This window comes from Vanessa atalanta, chromosome 16 (genome assembly GCF_905147765.1).
Source record: "Vanessa atalanta chromosome 16, ilVanAtal1.2, whole genome shotgun sequence".
Classification (NCBI taxonomy): domain Eukaryota; kingdom Metazoa; phylum Arthropoda; class Insecta; order Lepidoptera; family Nymphalidae; genus Vanessa; species Vanessa atalanta.
This window is the reverse complement of record NC_061886.1, coordinates 8,636,894-8,661,981: the sequence shown is the minus strand read 5'-3', so window position 1 is coordinate 8,661,981 and position 25,088 is coordinate 8,636,894. Positions and strand designations below refer to the sequence as shown.

Here is a 25,088-nt window from a genome sequence, read left to right as displayed (position 1 = left end):
TTAATATGAATTTTATTTTGATAAGAATAACTAAAGTTCTCATCTATTTTTTTACATTTATTTTAATCACATAAATGGCTATAATGTAGCTTATCTATAAAATATATCTATCTCCCCTGCAGACACATTTATGAAGACATTTTACAGATTTAAAATTTTTATATAGAACGATTTCTTATATCTTTATTTTTTAGCAGCATTTTCTTGGACAGCGTCTTGGTTTTGTAATCTTTGTGACTACGTTGACAGTACAAAATACAATTGATGCGGCTTAAAACTCACTATTAGCCGTTAATTCATTAAACTATCATAATACGATAGTACCACTTAAAGAAGATTAGTAGACTCAAACTTAAATTAACTCTATATTACTAGTATGATTATTTTGTAGATCGCGAGACTCTACTAGCTACGAGATTAATAATTCTTCTCTTGTGTAATTTAGATGAACATTAAGCTTAGTATTTAAACGTAACTCGTGTGTATCGACAGTCTCAATTCATAAGTTCACACAAGATACTTTCAATTATAAAAGTCAGAGTATTTAATCAACAATCGTTAGCGATAATCAGACAACAGTTGACCGGTGACCGCATAGAGAGTTGGACGCCTCTACAATTCGCCACGCACTTAAAATTACGATCATAATTACGCGCTAATGGATAATTTCAAAACCGTCGACTTTAGTTCTTTGGGTAAGTCAGACCTTGCCTCGTTCTATACAATATACTTTAAATTTAATTCGAAAATGATTTTTTTTCTCTTTTATATATTAGACAAATATTCCGAGCTCGCAATGATTGCGCTAAATTATAGAGGAAATCTATTTTTATTAGCAAGCTTACTGTTACGCATTGACCTACATTCCTAATCTATTGGTAAATAAATAATTTGCAAAGTTTCATGTTTACTTCGTATTGGTTTTTGTGTAACAAACAAAATTCAAGTGAAAATGTATCTCAATTTTAAATATACGATTAGTAAATAATGTTATTACTCAATAGACCCATATCGTACGGACACTCCGAAAGGTCGGCTACCTTATCAGGATAATCCTGATTAGGGCCTTGTTATTCAATTAAAGAGAGTAACATTTTTATTGCAGGCGAAGAAATAAAAAGTTTATTACGAGAAGCCGTGGAGATTCGAAAACGAGCTTATTGTCCATACTCGAATTTCGCAGTGGGTGCAGCGATTCTCACAGAAGATGGTTCAAAAGTATATACAGGATGTAACATAGAAAATTCAACGCTCACGCCATGTATCTGCGCAGAGAGAGCGGCTGTACCAAAAGCTGTTTGCGACGGCTATGTGAATTTCAAAGCAGTGGCAGTGGTCGCCTATCAGAAAGACAGCTTCACGGCGCCCTGCGGTGTGTGTAGACAAACTCTAAGCGAATTCTGTGGTTCCGATGGTGACATTCAAGTGTATTTGAGCAAACCAACTTTGGACAAAGTCTTGTGTACGAAGTTATCTGAATTGTTACCACTTTCATTCGTCAGTTACAAGAAAGACAGTGTTATTGAGAACTGAGCTATTCAGTAGTCATGTTGACTAAAGCAAAACGTTTATAGTAAAACATTTTTATCTAGTTATCATTTATTTTTCCTCACATGTTATAAAGTTTTTACATATTTTAAAAATGTGTCTTAAGGTAAAATAATACTTACACAGTCATGAAACTACATGGAAATACATAGATAAATATTATTTATCAGTGTTTTTTTCGAAGAAGAGATTGACAGAATTTTAATCCTTAATGATACTTCAGCGTTCTGTTTAATAGTTTAAATTAAACTTCAAATACCATTTTATTTTTTGCATTATTTATAAGAATTTAAATAATTTAATTGATTACATTAGAACGACAAAGAACATTTAGACATTTAAAAAATACTTTTTATATTTGTCAATTTCTAAGTAAATAATCGTTTCAGTATTATAATATATACGTTACCGGAATTATATAAATATATGAAATTTGGCATTGGCATATGATAGGAATTAAATAGAATTAGCTACCGCATGCGGCTTTACCCGCACGTCTAATGGTAGGAGTTAAGAATCTCTCTCTCTCTCTCTCTCTCTCTCTCTCTATTCAAAATCCGTCCTGTGCTTGATTAAATAAAAAACATCTCAACATTCATAATATAAGTAAGATGACTGATTACAATAATTACCGACAAGAAATACATATCACATAAGGAACTTCAAAACCAAAGAGCAGGCTCGTGCAATATTAGGCTGAGATGGATTTTATATCGCTTTTAGCCAGTTTTCATATTATACATGTACCAGGAGAACAATTGTTCTTTAATTGTTACTTTCGCTATTATGTTTGAAATGTGAGTTCTTAAATTAAACAGTGTGTATAATATATTATAATAAAAATCTTGATATATAAATCGGTAATAAATAAATTTAAAGTGCATTAAACGTCCAAATGTTATGTAAGCAAAAGATAACCACCTGTTATAGGCACCTTATAGTCATTATGAGTAAATACGAGTACTTATGAAATGTTTTCAAAGTTAAGATAATATAGAATACTTACGTATTCATAACGTGACTTGTTTATATTCTAGGAACTTTAACAATATGCACTTTTAAAAAGATAACTGTGAAACTCAAACTATCATACACAACAACTTTTCACCAAAACGGGCACCACCCCATATAACACTGGCACAAGTTTTCATTGTTCGTAGCAATTTTTATCAAGAGATCCACTTGTTTCGGTACACTGACTACTGCTTCTATGTGAGGGAAGTCCCTCCCAGTCAATTTGTCCCGTATTCTGTTCAATATCGCCAATGCGCGTTTATTGAGATTAGATTCGGCCGGCATTTCCAAAGACTCATAGTGTAAATGGTTACGGCTTCTGCTTGGAAGGGAGTAAGAGGAATCTATATCTGAGGAGAAAGTCGACTCCGTAATAGAGTGCTTTTCGTTATCTATTAGTCTCCAGTTGAGCAACGGGTCATAGACAAAAGCTTCCAGGACCGCCATGACGCTATCTCTATGCTTGTGGAGAACATGCATCACCGACTCGCATGTAAAACGATATGTGCCTTCAATTCCAGTTACCTGTGAAGTAAATGTAAATAATGTATTAAGAATTATTTTAAGTAAAAAGAAGAATATTTAAGATATTTTCTTATCTAACAAAAGTACTCTTACCTCCATTGCATCGATTAACATTCTTGTCAATCTAAACGGAATCTTCTCTGGAAACCTTTCTCTAGTTTGCGTGACCTCGAAACAGTCTCCGAAATCTATATGAAGAACTTTGCCGGTCACTCTATGCAGCATGATGTTAGAGGGATGCCGATCTCCGAGTCCCAATATGTAGCCCACCATGCTCATAACCGCCAGCGAACGCGTGTAATTCGTGCGTCGTTCGAACCACGCCTCAGCAGATGGGCTCTTCAACCAAAGAAGCCGTGACAGATCATTTCCAGGTGTCTGAGAAAGTGTGTATTCAAAAACTTCCACCTGAAAATATTTTTTTGTTTATAATAATTATAACACGATAAGAGCCGATATGGCCCAGTGGTTAGAACGCGTGCATTTTAACTGATGATTTCGGTTTCAAACCCAGGCAGGCACCACTGAATTTTCATGCTTAATTTGTGTTTATAATTCATCTCGTGCTCGGCGGTGAAGGAAAACATCGTGAGGAAACCTGCATGTGTCTAATTTTAATGAAATTCTGACACATGTCTATTCCACCAACCCGCACTCAACAACTTTCTCCTCAAAGGGAGAGGAGGCCTTAGCCCAGCAGTGGGAAATTTACAGGCTGCTAATGTAATGTAAGCACGATGGCCGCTCATTAATGTAAGTGTGACTCGTGCTCGCAAGATGTCTTAGTGTGCGTAGGATAATCAATGGCGGAATAAAGACAGTAAAATCAAATAGAACGAGTATTATATTTGTCTTGTACATCGATAATTTAACGTGGACCCGCGCGCAAAGGCGCACTTACAAAGGTATATGAACAGATACGTATGTATTAACTTGCGCCCTTATATCATACCTTATGTTTCAGCATTAATTTCTGGTAGTCAGACGCCATGCTCATCATGATCTGCTGTTCCTTGGTTAGAGTCAACTTATTCGACTTTTTATCCCTGTAGTCACTGACTAAATTGTATAGCGTGTCGCACTGCGGCACCCAACCGATCAATCCTGAGTTAGGAGACAGAGGTACGACTGCGTACCTCTGTATGGCAAGATCGTGTCTATTTGTGCTCGTGTCCACCTGGAGGAGCGTGTTGACAAGTCCGAACAGCTGCATGACCCTTTCGTCCTGACGCAAATCTTCGTGACCTTTCAGAAGGAACATGTACTGTTTCCCATCGGAACCTCGAATGGTCAGACGACGAGGCCGCTGTTTCGATTTGATCACCTAAAAGGAAAAATGTAAGCAATTAGATACGTCCGCCGTGACCGACAAAGAGACCGAAGGTAGGGTCGGCACCTGCAAGTGCGTGTCGATGGTGGCAATGCGTATGAGACGCTGGTCGGGCACGTAGGAGCCGGGCACGGCCAGCTCCAGGTCGCGGCAGTTGTGCAGGCGGCGACTCACGTACTGCAGCTCCAGCGACGTGGGCGAGCGCACTTGCTGGCCGATGCGCCGCACCACGTGGCAGTACAGGTCCCACGCCTCGTTCAGAAACCGCTCCTCGTTGCTTTCCTATGGAGTAACTCACGGTTAGCGGTCTCGTCTCCTCTCGGGCCGTCTCGCTCATACCTTGAACGGTGACCATACCTTGTACAATTCGCACCACCGATGGGCCTCCTGTAGATCTCGTCCGTACATTTGTAGAAAAGAAACCTCCTTCAAAGTCTCCGGCGGACGATCGAGCATCGCGTGCATTTTATCGAGGGTGCGGAACATTCCCCTATAATCTTTCTCACTGTAGTACAACCTAAAATTAACAAATGTGAATGAGACGGATGCTATTTATCACCTCATATAAGGATTGTTGTGGTGTTACCTAGAAGCGTCGTCCAGTGCGGTGTAAACTTGATCGTGCCATAACATGGCTACTTTGATTAATTCCTCTGATATTATAGCAGCCTCGTTAACTAGCCTATGTGAGTGAGTACTCATAGTTTTGAGAATATAATTTGCGGCAGATTTTCTCGTAACAAAGGAAGATTTAGTAGCGACAGTCAAAGGGTAAACTAACGCCTGTGGATGCGTTTTTCCAATATCTATGAGTAGAATGTGCACCAATTTAGCAACTAAACTTCTAGGCGAATCTATTCGTGCTATTAGTTGTGGTATCACTTGTAACCATATTTTAACGTCAATCTGTCTGACACCTTCGAATAACGCATCATATATTGCTGGATGATGGCCATGATCGAACCATAGCGTAAGTAGTCTCAACGTATCTTGAAGAGAGTTTCCATTTGATAGACTAATGGATTTGAAGAAACCTTCAATAGCTGGTATAGTATAGCTGTTGATAAACTCTGCACGTGATATCTTTTTCTCACTCGAGCTCCCGGCTATACTGCTCTCCGAAATATTGTCTTGTTGTTTGTAGAACAAAACAGTTTCGAAGTTCATACAAGCCCATGCGTGGCAGGCCTTATACCACTCAGGGGCTAGAATAATAGCTTCATTATAATTCCTCAAAATTTCCGGAATAGAAAGTTCATTAATTTCTTGAAGAGATTCACACCAGGAGCCAAGTTTTAAATGGCACCGTGCAAGCAATTTACACTGGTCTTCATTATCTGGCTTAGATGTGTCTACGAGCCTTTGTAATACATCGTAAGCGTAGCGTTTATTTCCAACATCCCAAAAATTTTTGCTGTACGCTAAAACGATTCTAGGATCCTGTGCATGTAGTAATACGTCAGGGTTAGTCACCGGATCGCTACCTAATATTGAAAGAACTATTTTATGCGCTTGACTTATTGCACCCGTTTTTCTACAAAGTGACGCAAACTTTAACCAAGTCTGAAAATCTTCGCGCGGGGTTAATACTAAGCTCCGTATTTGAAGCATTTTTCGCCAATCTTCTACTAAACGTTGACCGCCCTGAAGTCTCGTCCACCAAGTTCGGTGTAAGATACTCCTCCTTTCTTCTACAAGTTTATATGTTACTACTTCTTCCAGCTCCGTCAATAGTTGGGCATTTACCAATGCTCCATACGCTCTTTGATAGCTTTCTCCAACAACGGCTGACAATTCAGCATCTAATAAATTCCTTGCTAAGTCAACGTAGTGTCTCGACTCCGACCACTGTCCCTCGTGTATGGATAGAATTGCTCTGTAAAATGCTCCTTCCTGGTTGTCTTCTGGGATACACTGTACGTATTTTTTCATAGAATCCCACTCCTGAAGACCCCAAGATGCGGCAGCAGCCATTTTTGCAGACTTATTTTTGTTATCATCTGCCATTGAATCCCACTGCTCAGTAGTTATATTATACAACTTCCGCCATTCACCCATGGCCTCCAAGCATCGCATCATACCCATCCTCGACTCGACATCTTGTGGTTCTATTTCTAGTTTCTTACTGTAAAGGTCCAATGCCTGATCCCAGTTGTGTAACTTTTCATACCAGCGAACATGAACGTTCAACGAACAGTCACCATTATTTTTCTGCATTATTACTTTTTCCAATAAACCATTAGCCGATTCTTTTTGTTGTAATTTATTATTTATATGAATAAGAGCCTCAACAACTTGTGTGGAAGGATTTCTCCTATATTCTTCTTCCTATAAAAACATATTAATATAGAACATTTATCTATTTTATGCACCTATGTTTATCATTTAAAAACTTTAATTTCTATAAAATTTAATCTCTAGGAAAAGCAAATACTTGAGTCATCCTATGCTGAGTACTTACCTTATAGTATAGAGCTTTTGCGTAAGCCCTACAAGTAATTGCAGTGTCACCGAGAAGTTTAATAGATATAGGCAAAGCGCCTTTTTCGCAATGTTCCAGGAATTCCGCTAAGTTAAGCACAGCCAGAGCCAGCTCGGGCACATCGGGGACTGAAAGGGCCCGCTCTAAGGCTGTCACTAATTCATATCGAGGCTCCTCACCCAGCTCAGTCCAACAAGACATAAATGCAGCATTGAATAGATCACTTGCTAATTGAGGATAATTTTGTGCTAAACTCGAACATGCTCTGCAAAATGGTCATGTGTTAAATCCACTAGAAAGTATTTGTATAATAATAATCAATAGATATCTATATATATTTAAAAATTATGATGACCTACCGCATAGCAGGGCTATTAGATTCAGTAAGAAATCCGACACTTAATTGACGTAGCCATTCTAACCAATCTTCCTTAGATATGAGATTGTTAACCAACCAACATTTTCGCAGTTTATCTACATTTAGTGTCAGCTTCTGAATAGCTTGGTGATCACTGTTGCTTACGACCTGTAACACAAAACAATTACATCGCATTGAAGTTCTTACGTGCATTTTCTTCAGCTATAATTATCGTAAACATTTACTTACATCCGTTTTCAGATTTCGTAATCTTAATCTGGTTTCATCTAAGTAATCATCATCTGAAGCTAATGTCGAAATCACTTGTAGTCTCGTTACAAGTACAATGTAATTGGGTGACTGAATTTTATTTTTCACCAAAATTCGATCAACAGAGGGAATGTAGTCTATGTACTGCCGTCCCAGTTGGACAATAAGTGCACAGAGAGTGTTCATTGCCGTTTGGCGCAGAGTTGGACTATTCTCCAAGACTTTTGCTAGTGCTTGTATTATCATTGCCGAAAACGGTCTAAAATTCAAATACATAGACAAGTGTTCTATAGTCTCCATTGCCAGTTTTGATATTGATATCGGAATATTTCTGCCATCGAATAGCCCAGTAATAGTTGGCACTATTGACAAGAGGACATCATCTAAATTGTTTTCAAACTTTTGTATGGCCAACAATAGCTTTTCTGTTAAAATTTTATCCTTGCTGTTGTCACATTTTAGTACTCTTAAGATATTTGGTAGTATCTTTCGAAGATATATCTTGAATTCAGTTCCAATAGCTACAGTAATATGTTCGACTAATAAAATAAGTGTGTTTTGTAGCTGACTATCTGGCGTCCAATATTCCTTAATTAAATCAAATATTTCTTCCAAATACGCCCGTATATGGATCTTAACTACTGAAATAATGATTGCCAGTTTTGTGAATAGGAACTCCCTGAAGTTGTGGTTATCAGTTGTACGAATCACATACAGGAGGCTGGGTGTAACACGCGATATATAGGGGACACATTTAATACCCAAAGTTTGAAATATATAAGTAACAGAATGAACCACACTTGTATGGTGCTGTGCTAGAAGTGGATCACGTAATATACGCATCAGGGATGTAACGGCAATAGCCGGGTAGAATTCGTCCAAAACTAGTGGCGACATACTGACAAGCATTTCACTGACATTTATATCAAAATTATCGTGAGTGGAAGCCGTATCAGTTATAGGTATTAAAGTGGACACTGTTTGAAAGTCAATTAACCCTTGATTAATCCTATGTTTGTAGGGATCTAAGGCACCTAAAAGACCCAAAACACGAATAATTTCTCGCCTGTCTCTTGCGTGTTGTTCAGTTTTTAAAAGATTTAATAGCATATCCATTAAAGTAGGAAACTCCATGTATGGCGTAACTACATATCCAATAGCACTGATAACTTGACCGAATGACCACAATGCTACACTTCTTTTTTCTAGTTGATTTGGATCCGAAAGTATTTCAAGCTGTACTGAAATTAAATCAGGTAACCACTGTACCAAGGCATTGCCTCCTCCATTCACTTCTACCAAGTCGCCTATAGCTTTTAGAATCGTCGATATCATAACAGAATTACTCTCACTCTCTGTCAGTTTGGGCACAAGCACCTTAAGAATGGTATCTACAAATTGTCGAGTCAATCTTGGAGCATGAGAAATAATATTGTTAACCATTCTCAGTGATTGCTCCTTATTTCGACTTGATTCCGAGTACTGCAGTTCCATTAAAATTTGAACAAAAAGTTGACGCAATGCTGGTGTAGTATAACTTGGATTAATGTTGCTCAATCTACCAACAATACACAAAGCTAATTCACTTACGTCACTGTTTGAATCATTAATTGCGACAAAAAGACAGCTGAGATGTTCTTCTATGGCCAAGTACTTATCAAATATTGGATTAGTAAAAATTTCAAGCACTCTATAGCGAACCTCGTGGTCAAAATCTGAATGACCAATTGACAAAAGTTTGCCTAGAGATTCATCAATTAAAGAATTTAAAGTTCGCGAATTTGTGAATGCACTTCTTTCAATGGCTTTAATAAGCAATTTTGCCACAGTTTTTATAGTTTCCAAGCGTACGTCTTGCTGTTCACACTGCAAATAATGATCTGTACATCTTCTAATAAAAGACATAAGAGTATTGTTCCACTCAAAATCAAAAGTACCAAGAGTGTGTAGAGCTAAAACTAATTTAACAGCATCATGTGGCTCAATTAACAATGCTGTTGATAACATTAGCATTGAGGGAGACTCTGTATTGCTGGAAATGTAGGGTTTTTTTCTTAATATTAGAGATAAAATGTGAAGTAATCTGTCAGTTATTTCTTTTTTTAAAGATGGTAAACTTTGACTGAGTTCCTTAAGACATGTTGTCAATTGTGGGCTCAACCCAGTGGCACAAATGGGATCTAAAAGCTCTCTTATTTCATTTGAAACATTTTCCTTCATTGCTATACCTAACAATGTTACACAGTTTAACAGAGGGGTTTCTGTTCCATTCCTTTTCTTTGGTACATCTTTTAGTGGTAAAGTCACTTTTATTATTTCAATAATTCTCGATAAATATTGCTGAATGTCATCTTCCATTGCAACACATATCAGCCCTAAAGTTGTGAAAGCCATTGCTTTCTCTTTTTCTCTACCTCTCAAAAACGTAATCAGGTGGTTTATTGTAGATTTTAAATGCTTCCTTGCAAATGCTTCTCTATTAAATGCTGACAATCTTGGTATTATTAACAGAAGCATTTGATGTACACTGTGGGATCTAGATATTTGCTGTGCCATAACATCTAAAAATTATAAACTTTAATTTAATACCAATTTATATCAATTAAAACACTTCTATCAAATTTAATGTGGGCAGTTTATGTAAGGTTGCATTAATAAAATAATATTTCATTTACGATTCTCTAGAGTCTTAACAGAGCCAACCAGTACCATTTAAAAAAATCATGATATAAAATCAGTGATACATAAATTCTAAAAGAATTATTTAAAAAAAAAAATCTTTAACAGATAATACTTACCAATAGCGATTTTATCATATTTTTCGGTTATTAACTTTTTACAGATACTAGATTCAAAAATGCTAATACATTGATTTCGTTCATCATAATTGTAATATGATAGTGGATGATTTTTTCGGTTTAAACTGCTTATTTCTTCAGTTATTTCTTGTTCGGAGTCCAGTTTTTGCATAAGTGCTGTGTATTTTTTCTCCCAATTTGAATTTGAACATCTAAGAAGTTCATTAAAAATTAACAAGGCTCCATGCACATGATCATCTCTACATAAAACTCGTTCCCTTGCTATTGTGTCAGTAAATGAAGCCATGGCCTCCTCATAACACTGTATATACCAATGAGCCTTGTTACTTTGTTCAGGTATTTCTCTTTGGGCGGTAACAACAAATGCAGCTCTTAGAGCCTTTCCTGCTGCTTCTCTAACTTGCTCTTTAGGATCACGTAGCGGTAGCATAATATAGTTGAAAAAACCGTTAATGTGCTGAAAAAAATATGAAGGCATAGCAATTGCAAGTTCTCTCAATATAAAACAGGCTGACAGTCTTTTCCCTTCATTTCTTTCTTCAGCCAGCCACTCAAAAGCTCTCTTTATTTCAAGTTCAACAAATTCACCTCTTTTTATACCTAGTGTTGTGGCAATTCGCCCCATTGATTTGGCAGCTAGTTCTAAAATATTTATATCATTTAAAGGAAATATGTTTCTCAAGTATTGAGCATATCTGTTTATTCTTGTTTTGTGAGCCTCAGAATCACCACTGATTAAGCAAACTGAAATAAAAATATGATTTCAATCCAAAATTTATAAAAACAATAACTTTTATTTAGAGATATTTATACAGATATCTGAGATGGCTAGTTTATATGAACCCATATTGAAGATTAAAATCTAGCCAAGAACCACTGTGTCATTTATATGCTTTATTTTTGTTTATATTTTACCTCAAGATATCAAGATTTGCAGTAAAAGAAATCCTCATGAGGAATATAATGCATGCCTTGTTTGAAATCCTGACTAATTAAACATCAGAGTAGTGTGGTAAAATAAGTTCAATGCATCCTCACTCAAATCTACCTTACAGTCACTTAGTCTTTCCCTAGAGTCAGTGAGACAATTAAAACATTTGATACCTTAGTTTTAATGAGTATGAAGGTATTAAAAGTATGACAATATCTTTATCCTATTCTAATCCAAAAAGAGAGTTAATATAAACAAAACTTTTACATATTTTCTAATAAGAAATTATTTTATACACATTAAACAGTTCATGATTAATATATCTTTATTTATAAACCAACTTATTGCCACTCTCTTCCCCTCTATCCCGCTATACTCATATAGCACCCAATTATATTGCGAAAATGTTATGCAAAATTGTTTATTAGGTTTTACTTCTTTTATGGTTTGAATAGGCTATAGAAACATGAATTTATGCAGTATTTTATCCATAACTCCTAACACAAAAGAAATTACCATATTCTCACATATTTATTGCATTAATAATAAACATTTTTTTTTTTTTTGCAATCAATTGTCATTAAATAATAAAATTTATTTATATAATTTTTAATAAAATATATTTTTACTAACAGCAAACACTGTTATAACCATTAGGAAAAATTATCACAACTGAATATTTTCAGACATAAGCATCATTATTACACAAGTAGATAATTATTAGAAAATTTAATATTTACAATTTTAATCAATAATAAGACTATCCTATTTTCTGTTTAACAGAATTACATGAATAGAGCTGTTGTTGTTTGATCAATGTAAGTGGTATTTTATTAAAAAAAGCAATTAGTTAACATTCAGGATTTTGTACTGAGTCTCAGAATTGTTAAATTAACACATATACATACTAAGTTTGCAGGAAATGGCTTATTGTAATTTAAACTACCTGTAGTGTATTAGAATAAAAATCAACAAATTAAAATTTGCCTATAATCAATATTACCTATAGTCAATATTCCAGCCTTTTTGTCGTTGCTATCATAGCTTGAAGTTAGAAGATGTATTTGTTGATTAAATTCATCGAAAGCTTGTGTTAATGATTCTTGAGACATTTCTCGCAGGTCAGTTTTAACAAAGTGCACAAGCTCTCGAATGGCTTTATGTCGAGTCTCAGTGTGTCGAGATTTTAAGCCCAATATCAAATCCGAAACTTGATGGCTGATCATTTTGGTCAATTAACTTGCACTCTTGTTGTAGAACTTATAAGTAATCACTGGGTTTCTGTTGACTCTAGTTAATCTTACTTAAACTCGTACATATTAACTTTTTTATAGTTATTTCACACCATTATGAATTTTTGATCGTAAAACGTATTTAGCACTAAAGCACATTTTCTTCATCATAGTTTTGCAATTAATTTATTCCACTAATTAACCAGTATATCCTAAAAACGTAAACAAATTATAAACATGCGGACATTCATTCATTTTTTTTTAAATATATATATAAATAAAAATATACGTTCAAAAACTAAAACAAATATTATAACTCATAAGCTAGTCCAAGAAATTTTATGCCAGAAAAACATGTTATAGATTCTACACTGGCAACAAAATTGTTTTATTGTATTATATTGTTTATCCAAAAATTAGTTATAATTTTTATAAATATTATTTTGATGTGAACCCCATGTTTTTGTTAAAGATGCTTTTTAGAATATTCATAACTGACACATTTTATTGCAGAAATGAGATTTGCGTACAATAATTGTACTTACACATACAAATTATATACCCATAATAGTACGACGACGACCTCTCTATCTGCTGTATCAAAATATTTTGTCTTTTGAATGGAATTAGCAAAAATAGTAAACAAAATAACGTAATTAACTTTGATAATTATGATGAGTTTCATATATATTATTAAATATTTATTTTTTGACAGTTCATTAATTCTCATAGTTACTATTATCCGTTCATTTTTAATAATAATAAAAAAATGGTATAAATCAAATATATAAGTAAAAACTATGTAGGTAACTAATATAACATTCAAGTAAATCGATGATCAAAGATGACACAAAATTTTATAAATACACTGTGCATACAAGTGCACAGATTAAACTAGGTAATTTGTTTAGGCTTCGTGAGGATGACGCGTGTATTTTCAATACTTTCTCGTCATCTATTCACAAGTATAAACGTCAAATAGCCAATCGTCTCAGCTGAGCTCACAGAGTACATTGTATGGCAAAGCTATAGGTGACTGACTGCTTGACGTTGTGGCTTGCTTCGTTGTTCTGTCTAGTTTAATATCTCAAAAATTAAATTCATAGGGATAGGTACATCAATATTTGATTTCAATAATTGAAAAATAGTTTTCCATCATGAGTGAACTCAGTCAAGAAGAGGTGAGTCGTATTTTGTAAACGGCCCTTGGCGTAGTGCGTATGGCCAATCTAATTTCGTAACAAAACAAAGCGTTTGTGTCGTTGTGTTAGTGTAGTGTGAGTGTAAATTTTACACGTGCTCTGTTCTCCAAGTTCAATTTAAATTTATTGCAGATACGAAGACGTAGATTGGTGCGACTAGCAGCTCTTGGAGGTACTGGATCGTCTCCAGCCCCCACGAGCCCCCCAGTTACTCCTGGTGCTTCAGTACCAAACGATATTCTAAGTCCAGTGTCCACTCCCAGATTGTCGCCAGCTCCAACACAAACACCACGCAGCTCCAATGAAATTTCGGAAAACACAAACAAAGAACAGAATTTTTCTGAAACGAAAAATGAGGTGGCAGATCAAGGAAAAATTTCAGCTGATGGTTTAATTGTCACAGAAAAAACAGACAACAACTTGATGGATGAAATGCCAGACACAAAAATGACAGATCTATCCCAAACTAGGCAATATAATAGTTTCGATTCAATGGGTGAGGACACTTTACTGAGTTGTGGTTCTGTTAGAGTTTTACCCCAATCCACGGTAAGTGGCTCAGAAGGTGTGTCCACAAGAGAAGACAGCACATCTCGATCTATTTCACCCGCACAGTTTGTAGAGCCACCTCCAGTTAGACCAAGAACAAGTACCTCATCACCCAGTTGCTCACGGCGCTCTCTATCAATGGAAGTAGATGATGTTTCAGAGAGAAATTCTCAGTCAGAACAACCGCAAGAACCAATGGAGGTAAAAATATTGATTACATAAACATAATTTTATTAAATGGAAGTATGCCTCATATATGCTTTGTCCTTAGTCATTGTCAATTATCTGCAAAATTTTAAAAGAAAATATAATATTATTCTTCATTTTATTATCATAAATTTCAATTACTTGGCTGTATTTGTTGATTATGTTTATATAAGCCTTTCATGTTTTACTTTGATATTGTTTTGTTATATAATTATCAATATGTATGTGAAACAACTTTTCAGATTTCATACAAATCTATCAGATCAGTTTTTAATCAAAATAGGTTTTTTTATTCTTTTGACATCTTTCTAGATTCTGTATTCCTTTTTTGTATCCAGCAAACTAGAAACAATAGGAAAACAAGTGGTTAACGATATAAAAAAACTACATTTTTTAAATAAGTAAATAGTTCAAACAAAGCAAATTGGATACTTGATGTGATATATATAATTAGTTTGCTGAATGTTTTGTTTCATTAAACTTCAGAACAAATTAATTATATTATGTTGGAAAATTATTCTTTCTTTTGTCTGTACATAACATATTTTCAAAGGAAAAAAATACTTTTGTTTTAGTTTTTCATTTCTCTTTTCTAAGTAAATAAAAAAAATTAAAATATGGTCAGATAAATTTAGATCAAAACAAATGATTTTAGGTATTTTTCAAATACAAGATTAAGATATGAATTTTAGGTTGAAGATGATCCAACACAATCTCCCACTCATAAATTACAAAGATCTCGGACAGTTAGTTGTACAGAACTTACAGAAGAACAACTTAGAAATATTGTGGCCAAAATATTACAAGTTTCCTGGTCAGATGATAGTGCAGGTAAGTTTCTATATTTATCTTTTTCTATTTAATTTTAATAATGGTGGTAATAATCAAAGTAATATGTCTCCTACAGGTGGAATTTTTGTACCAACAGTAGCAGCATCGTTGTTGGACAATCCGAAAATAAGTTTAGAAGAATTAGCTTCTGAAGCTCTAATGGATGTCATCTCCCAAATAATAGATGGTTCAGATCCCTTAAATCAGAGGCTCATTGCTGTAACTGAAACAACTAAAAGACTAAGTGAAGACTGTGGAGATGATATACTCACGACTGGACACCTGGGATCCGAAAATGAATCAGAAAAAACAGACTGTCCAACACCATCACTGCCTCTTCCGAAAACAATCCCTCAACAGAGCTTAGCTGTCAGCTACATTTTAAAATTCTACTCGAATATAAATTTGTATGAGAGGGAGCACCCCAAAAAAAGTTCGGAACCGCCTCTCAGTGATCTACTACAAAGTATAAGAACTTTACTCGTGAACAATTTAGTGTCAGTACTAAGGGGGAGGTTCGAACTCGAAAAGGGTCGAAAATCGCCACTTCTACCTTACATTTTAATCGGAAACACGCCCATCGGCCTCATACCTGAGGTGCTGCTCGCGACATATCCAGACCGAGTAGCCTTCGAGGAAGTGAGTGAAGCTTTCGATATACCCATATCCAAATTATACATCTTCACGATAAAGTCTCAAAAGGAGATGTATCGCGCAGGTATTCATTCCACTGCTGATGGGCATTCGCGAGGAGATGCGGCGCTGTGTGTCGCCGCTAGTGGGGCGAGGGCACGGCGCGGCGCTGCGGGCGCTGCGGTCGCTGTGCGAGCTGCGCGCCGGCCCGCGCCACGCCGCGCGCCCCGTGTGCGCGCTGGTGGCGCGCCTGCCCAGCCTGTGCCCCACGCCGCTCACCACCGCACCCGGCCGAGAGATCGCCAGGGTCAGCTTCCTTGGACCGTTCTTTGCGGTGAGTGTCCAGTGCTGCAGTATGGAATTTCTTATTTTACTTTCGGAAATTTGTCATTTTATGTGATATAAAGTATTCTATTGCAATCTTTCTTAAAAATTAATGCATAATTTAAGCAGGGAGTTAATGTTCAATGACTGATTTTTGACCTCAGTATCGATAGGAATTTATTAACCCGGTTTCGTAATAATTAAAGTGACATTTAACTTCCAATAGCCTAGGTCATATACATTTTATTGTAACAGATATCCCTGTTCGCGGAGGAAAACCCTCGGTTTGCGGAGCGCATGTTTGCGACGGGAACCGATCAGAGCTTGGCGTTCGCCTTGCAAAGGGAAGTGGAAGCTAGTCGTAATACGTTACACAGTATCTGTCACAACATTCTTCTGTGTCCGGAAGCAAGGGAGCCTTTCCTAAAATACTTTGCGACGCTACTACAGAGAAATGAAAGAAGAGCCCAGTTACAGACTGATGAACGATCACTCGCTGGTAAGTTCCCTAGGTCTCATATTGACATGCGCTACTTGTACTTTTACATTAGTATCTGTTGATTTCTAAGCAGGATACATAGAAAATTAATTGTACATTATTGAAATGCTCCGTAAAAATTATGGTTGAAAAGAGTTACTACTGTCTTTCGTACCGGTTCTTATCGGTAGAATTTACTTTCTGAATCGGTGGTAACTTTACGTTTAATTCCACACTATAACATGAAGATTTAAAAGTACTTTTATAAGCCTACTTGAATAAATGATATTTTGATTGATTAATATAAAGGATGTTCCATCAAAGGGAATACTAATTGCAATTAACATATTTTATACCTATAAACATAATTGTTGAATATTCGGCGGTCAATAAAACCAAACCAAAATTAAGTCTGAAACGTAGAATTCGTCGAAAAAACTGTCTGTTAGTAACCAATTCTAGTATAATTTGTTATTCTATATAACTTGTTTTAGTATAATTATAAAGTCCTCGAGACCTGCTGTCCTTTTCCGGAAAAGGATTACCCCTTTGAGTTTAGGATAGGTTAAGCTGCTCTTGTGTGGGTTGCTGTATACACACTGACAGAGTATATTCTAATACATACAGATTTCGTTCGATGTATTCCTTAAACGCTGAAGAAGTGATGAATTGTAATTAACGCTATTTACCCATTGCGCTATTTCGGCTCAGATTTTGAACGTGAAATTATTTTCTAACCAATATAGCTTTTGAATGAAATAGCCGACACAAATGAATTCAAGTTTTTTTTATATCGCATATGTGTTAATGATTTGTAGCAAATAACTACTGAATAAACTTAAACAGAATGCTTAGAAATACAACAGGCTTACAAAAACCATAAAGCGTATAATTATAACGCTAATATTAATAGTTTATAGCTGTAATAGAGTATTTCATATCATTAGCCTTTTATAAAAGTGACTGTTTGTCTGAGGTGTGAAAACACTAATACAAAGTGGGCAATTCAGTTTGCCAAAACTTTTTATACAATTTAAAGGTTTCATAATTTTTTGGCAGTAATTATATTAGAGTACAGTCAGCTACAAAAAATACTAAAGACAAAAGACTTGATACGTCAAATAATTGTGACTGGGAACTTTACGTGAACTCTAAGTTATTAGTTAGTATATAATTTTGACATGTCCAGGGCGACTGCGACATTTTACCTATTTAAATTTATCGCCATAAAATTCTGTATATTTTTTTAATAAAAATACTAAATAGGTTCCTAAATAAGATTTTTTTAAATGTACAATTGTTCTTAAAGTGTAAATCATTATTTATAATATTGTTTATTTGTTTCGTTATTTTTAGTTCGAAGTTAAAAATACATGGGCAATTTACGACGTTTAATTATTAATAAGGCGTAGTAAGTGCTTATTTTATATTCGTTGTGGATGAATCAATAAGGCCATTGACTTGTATATCATACATCACATATATCTATTCATAAATACAACTAGGTACGTGCTAAAAACTCATTGTTCGATCGCGTCTGTTTGAAATTTTGTTCAAGTTTTATAAAAATAATTGGATTTTCGCTGTGATACTTATAAACATATTTTCTATATTCATCACAATCGTGGAAAATAATGATTCAGAAAATAATATTTTTAGTGACGGATAAAAAAAAACAATAATGAAAGACGAAACTTTTGTAATCTAAACTATTTATACTTTTAATAGTTAGACAATAAATACGACAGAAAAGTTGCACTTTAAAGCATCGCAATTCGCAAAATAATGACGATTAGTGCGCAGCCGAGGTCGTTCGTTTGAATTAAGTATTCTATTAAGGTGCTTCGCAAGTTATTCTCTGATTTATTGATTGAAATTTGTGTATAATACGTAGATAAATGTTATACATAATTAAAAACTTTTAATAAGTCGTTTCTTGTCAGTTTGAGGTGTTATTTTTATCGATTCTTCTTACTTAAAATGTAGGTTATAGTAATTAAACCTATCAAATGCAATTAATCAATGTTCATCTCTTCGAAGTACGTTTAATAACTATTTAAAATAGATATTACGTTCAAATGTCGCTCACCTCGTCGACTTGATGATTTCTATTGGCATCTATCCAATTTATATACTTTCCAAGATCAGTCTAGCGTAATAAACGACAATTTTTAAAGAATCTTAGTTACAAACAATGGCATATTTCTATTTTAAATTAAATAATATCTAAAAACTTTTTAACATTTTTTTTTGTCTCAGTACGGCACACATGAACATATTTGGAATTGCGAGAGGTTTATGCACTCGCCATTGTGCCTCAGAGATAACTTTGTGGTCTGTCCGTTGATTGGTCATTGGTTTGCTATGGGAAGAATAAAAGTAAACTTTAATAGTGTTGTGTTAGAAATATTCGTTGTCATAGTTATCCTCATCCTAATTATTTAAAGTCGGCATGAGTATAAGCTGACAGTCAACAGCATTTCTGATACTTATCTTACTTGAGAATGCTCTTGCCAAGGGCATTCTCAAGTAAGATAAGTATTATACTGGTGATTTGGTAAACCGCCACTAAATTATTGGAACCATATTAAAAATACATTATTTCTCCCAGGCGACGGGTTCATGTTGAACGTGTGCTCGGTATTGCAACTGTTGTCGGTGCGCATCAAACTGGAGCGAGTGTACCCGCTCTACACCTTCCAGCCGGGCACGTGGATAAACGTGCGCGACGAGACGCGCCTGTACTTCACCGCGCAAGAGGCCCAGGACTGGCTGGACACGCTCAGTGAGTGTATTGCTGCTTTTCTATTTTCACTATCTGAATAAGTTAAAGCGTGTTAATATTTGTATTTCGAATTTCCTTTAGATAATGATCCCAGCCACACGTGGCCCGAGGCAAAATTCCAGACAGTGTGTTGGTTTTTGACTTTGCATATGCATCACGTGGCGCTCATCCCCGCCCTGCATACTCATCAGCGACGCATAAGGTATTCTCGCGGTGTAAACATAAACATGTCATTTATGAAAGTCATCAATTTAGTATTAGTCCTTAATAAACGAACTCCACTCGCAGGGCGTTCCGTGACCTGCAGAAGGTAATCGAGGAGCTGATTGCGGCCGAGCCGCAGTGGCGCAACAGCTACTCCGCGTTGCGTAACAGAGAGCTGCTGCGACGCTGGCGGCGACAGATTAAGCGTCTACACAGGTACGTCTATATGACCATACGAAAAGTTCTACAATATTGCAACTCACTAGTTTTTTGGGATAAGCAGTAACTTACTCGACGGGATGTCTATCTCTATACTTTATTCCATAACAATAGAAAGTGGTTAAATGTAATAGTGTTGTATTATAAACAAAGATATATTAATCATAAACTCTTAGTTGTGCATAAAATAGCTGAATTATTAGCAAATCGCATGAAATACGTAAATCTAAGGTTTGTTTATCTTTTCTCCTACTTCCATTGGATAGACGTAAAATGTCGTCGATACACCGCTAAAAGTTATCAGGACAATCCAAAAAAACTCATTTTCGCGTATTATAATATAGAATGTATTAGGGAATTTAGTTTGGAATAGAATAGCAGAAAAAAGTATTCAAAGTTTTCTTTATCAATCATGAATATCGCCGCAGGTCGAAGCAGTGCGCGGAGACGGCGCTGCTGGACCCGGAGCTGATGCGGCGCGGCGTGCAGTTCTACGCGTCCGTGTGCGCGCTGCTCGTGCGCCAGCTGCACGCCGCCGCCGCCGAGCCCGCCGCCGCCGCCGCGCTCGCCTTCCGCGCCACGCCCGAGTGGTACGTCGAGGACATCGCCGAGTTCATGCTCTTCGCCGTGCAGTGAGTGTCGCCGCGCCCCCGCCCCCCACCGCGCCGCCCGCCCCTAGCGCCGCCTCTAACCGTTCCGCGCCGCACTTTCAGATACGTCCCGCAGATAGTGGCCTACTACATAGAGGATCCGATAATTACTTGGCTGCTGACCGCCATTTGCAACTCTCATCTCATCAAGAACCCGTATCTCGTCGCCAAAATCGTTGAAGTGCTGTTCGTAATTAATCTGTCACTGCCGATTAAACTTAAAAACGATGCCGTTTATGAGAAGTTTATGGATCATCCGATGTCCCAAACCGCCTTACCGAGCGCTCTGATGAAGTTCTACACGGATATCGAGACGACCGGCCAGAGTACGGAGTTCTATGACAAATTTACGATAAGATTCCATATTAGCATAATTCTCAAGAGTATGTGGGAAAGACCGATACATAAACAGGTAAAAAGACATAAGTAGCTCCTAAAGTACTGAGTTTCTATATATTTTTTCTCCTAAAGTTCTCCTGAGTTTCTTTCTAACTTAATGCGGCTTTTCCTTACAGGCTATTGTCAAAGAATCTCGATCGGGTCGACAGTTTGTGAAATTTATCAACATGCTCATGAATGACACGACATTCCTTCTTGACGAATGTCTTACGGTATGTTTAATAAGTGTTTAATAGTATTTATTTGACGTTGACAAATCCAAGCCTGTATCAAAACACAAAATCACATATTCCAAAACTGAGAAGGTCAATAAGGTGTCGTACACTTCGTTTCCAGTACCTGAAACGCATCCACGAGGCGCAGGAGGCGGAGGCGCGCGGGTCGGGCGAGGCTCGCGCGCGCGCTCTGGCGCAGGACGAGCGCCAGTGCCGCTCCTACCTCACGCTGGCGCGGGAGACCGTCGACATGCTGCAGTACCTCACCGTGGAGATCAAGGAGCCATTCCTGCGCGCCGAGCTCGTCGATCGCCTCGCGTCTATGCTCAACTTCAACCTGCAGCAGCTCTGCGGCCCCAAGTGCAACAACCTCAAGGTGAGCCTACTTCGACCACAATTTCAATAGAAGCCATATGGTTGAGCTGTTAATATATGTTAAAAATAATGACTGTTTGACAAATATGACATGTGCAGGTGCGTCGGCCAGAGATGTACGGCTGGGAGCCAAGGCGGCTACTGAGTCAGCTTGTAGATATCTACCTTCATCTCGATGCACCACAATTCCACGCTGCGCTCGCTGCTGACGAGGTATGTAATTTTGTATATTTATATTTTAATATTTTATTGATACCTTAGCTGAGCAGTGTTTCCAGTGCGTCATTTGTCTTTTTTATAAAAAATATATGATATAATGGTGATGTGCAAAAAGTAATAATAACGACTCGATTAAATGAAACCAGTGGGTCTCCTGCAACTCTTCGCGTTTATTCAAAAGAATTTGTAGGAATTTCGAAACCACAGGTCTTATTTTGATTTCATTTCATTGTAAACTGCAAGTCACTCATCTACATTTAGCGCCAAAAGTATGAAACATTATTTAAATGATTTTTATAATGTCAAATAGTATACATTAGTTCAGTTAGAATTGGAGTTTGTCTAAAACAATTAACTTAAATTTTTAATGAAATTTATCAAATCAGTTAATTTAATCAGCAATACTTAGTATTATTGTGTTCTGGGTGAATAAGCCTCAGAAGCCCATTTGCCCGATCGCCTACATATGTATATCATTAAAAATTGATTTAGATAGTGCAAAGATATCCCCTCACCTTTATTTTTTTGAAAAATACCGTTTTTAATGTCTTATCAGATTTTTATTTGTTATATATATATTGCTGCACATCTGAAAGCGAAGCGACGCTAAAGTATCGGTATAAAATAACAAATCACAATGCACTTATTTTTCAATTTCAGCGATCATTCCGTAAGGAGTTATTCGAGGAAGCGGCATTGCGACTAGCAAAGTCGTGCATCAAGACTCCCTCTGAAATAGAACGATTCAAAACACTCGCAGACAACGCATACCAGATTGCTGGTAAGTTTCTTTTGTCTAAATATTATTTTATCAACGAAAGCATTTGATCATAAATACTTATCAATATTTGAAATATTATCCTAACCAATATTAACACCAATAATAAACTATCAATATTAAATAATTTAGCTCAATTAATTAACAAACATTTATTTCATAGATTGTAATGTATTGAATGCAATGTTTTAGTATCAAATCAGCAAAAGAGTGACGAATTTGCGGATGCCCCAGAAGAGTTCCGGGATCCACTTATGGATACACTGATGACTGACCCTGTATTCTTGCCATCAGGAAAGGTACTTATGACTGCATATGTTATTTTGCCTGCCATTAATCCTTATAACATTATTACTAAAGATTATTATTAGACCAAAGGAGTAATTTTTTTTTTCCCCAAACGATAACCTAGTATTTTGTGTCGTCATCTCCCGGTCTATATGTAATCAATATTTAGACAAATAGAAAATAATAGATGTTGCATTGATTACAATAATGAGTATGATTCATTTTTAATAAATAGGTTGTTTATTGACGGTATCATTGTAGTTTGTTTTTGTCAATCTTTGAAACATTTTTTTTTTTAATTTACAAGTTAAATGAATCCATTCTATTATTTAATCTCTTAGAAAACATTGAACCAATTAATAAATAGTTATATGTATATGTTTTATCAAGTGACGTTATATTTCATATTATATATTTGTAGGTTATGGATCGATCAGTAATACTGCGACACCTGTTAAATAGCGCTACAGATCCTTTCAACAGACAACCTCTCACAGAGGATCAATTGCGTCCAGGTAAATGTTTTGTTATTATAATTAAAAATTGAATTTATAATATTGGTTTCAAAGAATATAACTTAATCAAACATTTGTCTTATTATAGCGACAGAATTAAAGGAAAGAATAATTCAATGGCAACGCGAAAAGAAAACATCAACATCATAATTGTGTAACTACAACTAAGTCTGATGTATATAATATATAACATATATAAAGACTAATGCTGGATTATCTAGCGATTCGCGGACTATTGTTCACTTGAATGCATGAGAGATTAGCATGTGACTAGAATGAGATATTTAGTACATGAACTAATTCTAAATTGTTCATTCAATTACTATGTAAGATATTATATTATCTAAAAATTTTAACCTTGAAATAAATCAATGGTTCATTTTCGTCTAGTAAATGTATTGAATAATTAAATTTAAAGTTTTGCCATGATTGATGGGATAAATTAAATATACTTGTACAGTTATTGATATTTTTAATTCTTTTGCAAATTAGCATTTCTTTTTAATAAAAACTTCAAATTTGAAAACAAAGTTTGATTTTTTTTAGCAAAAACTTTACTTTGTTACCTTAAATTTAAAAGAGAGGCCTAAATATGTATACCACTAACAAGGATAATCATTTGAAATTAAAAAATTACCAAGTCAAAGGCTGCCTTCCAAAATTATAAGTAAATTGTAAAATAAAAACATACATATTATGTTAAAAGCTTTTCTTTTTATAAAAAATATTTGTATTTTCTCACTCTATTTATGTTCATTAGTAGAACTAATGGTATAAATGTAATTAAATAATAATTATATATCACAAGTAGATACTATATGGAATGTTAAAGACTTTATTTTCGTGCAAAGTGAAATTAATTAAATTATTTTATGGATTTAGTAACTAATTGCACATAGTGATTTAATTTAGTGTATGATTAGCTATTTCATTTTTATATCATTTCTCATTGTCAATGTGATTTGTTCCTTTTATAATAGTTAACAATAAAATATTATCACTATAGAATTATTAGATAATAGAAATCAATAATCATTGTATTTCTATAACAGCGACAAAAAAATAATATTATAAGTACCTTTTATGGTAAAGAGCAAACATAAAAATATGTTAATGTCAAAATATCTGAAAGCAACTCTGAATGCTCATAGATTAGTTTATCTATTATTATAACAAGTTATAGAAATTTTTATCCAGTCACTGCCAAGTTTATCTATTTAGTAATATAGATCAGGCATTCCTAAATTATACTTCTTTAAAATTTCATGGTCTCATTGTATTATAATTTGACTCTTGTATTTATCTTATACATAATGAAGATTGTATTAAACTCAATGTTAATGTCAATAAAATACATTAAACATTCATATTGTATTTTATACTTTTAAGTTCGACAATCCAACCACTTTAATTTTACTTCTCCTACTATGAAAAGAATATATATAGGTATATTTATAATAGTCTCAAAAATAAATTCAATGTAATAAAACAAAATTCATCAATATTTTTTATTTAATTTACTATATTAAAATTTCATGTTAATAATTTATTTATTGTCAATACAGATAGTAACAATTTTCATTTAACAAGCACATGCTATATAATATGTGACTGTCACTTAAGATAAATGTGATTACATATTATATTATGAAAATCATTAGTATGAAATAAAATAACATCAACAAAAAATCTATTCCATTGCCATTTA

At 35.2% G+C, this 25,088-nt stretch overlaps 3 protein-coding genes across 3 annotated transcripts; 2 read left to right on the top strand and 1 right to left on the bottom strand.

The window, feature by feature from the left end:
- Nucleotides 1-522: 522 nt before the first annotated feature.
- On the top strand, nt 523-1,595 carry LOC125069671 (cytidine deaminase-like). Its single transcript, XM_047679193.1, has 2 exons — nt 523-695; nt 1,106-1,595. Exons 1-2 carry the CDS (start codon nt 659-661, stop codon nt 1,531-1,533), a joined length of 465 nt encoding a protein of 154 aa, XP_047535149.1. The 5' UTR covers nt 523-658; the 3' UTR covers nt 1,534-1,595.
- A 136-nt stretch (nt 1,596-1,731) lies between these two features.
- LOC125069670 (serine/threonine-protein kinase Tor-like) lies at nt 1,732-12,773 on the bottom strand. Its single transcript, XM_047679192.1, has 11 exons — nt 12,281-12,773; nt 10,326-11,090; nt 7,507-10,088; nt 7,259-7,425; nt 6,879-7,164; nt 5,004-6,745; nt 4,775-4,934; nt 4,484-4,699; nt 4,040-4,411; nt 3,181-3,495; nt 1,732-3,087 (listed from the first exon to the last, which is right to left on the bottom strand). Exons 1-11 carry the CDS (start codon nt 12,501-12,503, stop codon nt 2,653-2,655), a joined length of 7,263 nt encoding a protein of 2,420 aa, XP_047535148.1. The 5' UTR covers nt 12,504-12,773; the 3' UTR covers nt 1,732-2,652.
- A 696-nt stretch (nt 12,774-13,469) lies between these two features.
- Nucleotides 13,470-24,717, top strand: LOC125069733 (ubiquitin conjugation factor E4 B). The gene is made up of 18 exons (XM_047679294.1): nt 13,470-13,690; nt 13,844-14,461; nt 15,160-15,298; nt 15,375-15,937; nt 16,017-16,265; nt 16,511-16,754; nt 19,345-19,518; nt 19,600-19,720; nt 19,807-19,938; nt 20,370-20,573; nt 20,655-21,003; nt 21,107-21,202; nt 21,327-21,581; nt 21,680-21,793; nt 22,460-22,580; nt 22,770-22,876; nt 23,287-23,380; nt 23,469-24,717. Exons 1-18 carry the CDS (start codon nt 13,667-13,669, stop codon nt 23,528-23,530), a joined length of 3,666 nt encoding a protein of 1,221 aa, XP_047535250.1. The 5' UTR covers nt 13,470-13,666; the 3' UTR covers nt 23,531-24,717.
- Nucleotides 24,718-25,088: the final 371 nt, after the last annotated feature.

Bases quoted from the DNA above. Each gene is read 5' to 3' on its own strand.
- LOC125069671 (XM_047679193.1), top strand. From the start codon at position 659: ATGGATAATTTCAAAACCGTCGACTTTAGTTCTTTGG. The intron at 696-1,105 runs GTAAGTCAGACC...TTTTTATTGCAG, and splicing joins CGTCGACTTTAGTTCTTTGG to GCGAAGAAATAAAAAGTTTA.
- LOC125069733 (XM_047679294.1), top strand. From the start codon at position 13,667: ATGAGTGAACTCAGTCAAGAAGAG. The intron at 13,691-13,843 runs GTGAGTCGTATT...AATTTATTGCAG, and splicing joins GTGAACTCAGTCAAGAAGAG to ATACGAAGACGTAGATTGGT. The intron at 15,938-16,016 runs GTGAGTGAAGCT...TGTATCGCGCAG, and splicing joins ACCGAGTAGCCTTCGAGGAA to GTATTCATTCCACTGCTGAT.
- LOC125069670 (XM_047679192.1), bottom strand. From the start codon at position 12,503: ATGATCAGCCATCAAGTTTCGGATTTGATATTGGGCTTAAAATCTCGA. The intron at 7,165-7,258 runs GTAGGTCATCAT...ACCATTTTGCAG, and splicing joins TCTAATAGCCCTGCTATGCG to AGCATGTTCGAGTTTAGCAC. The intron at 4,935-5,003 runs GTAACACCACAA...TGTTAATTTTAG, and splicing joins GCACTGGACGACGCTTCTAG to GTTGTACTACAGTGAGAAAG.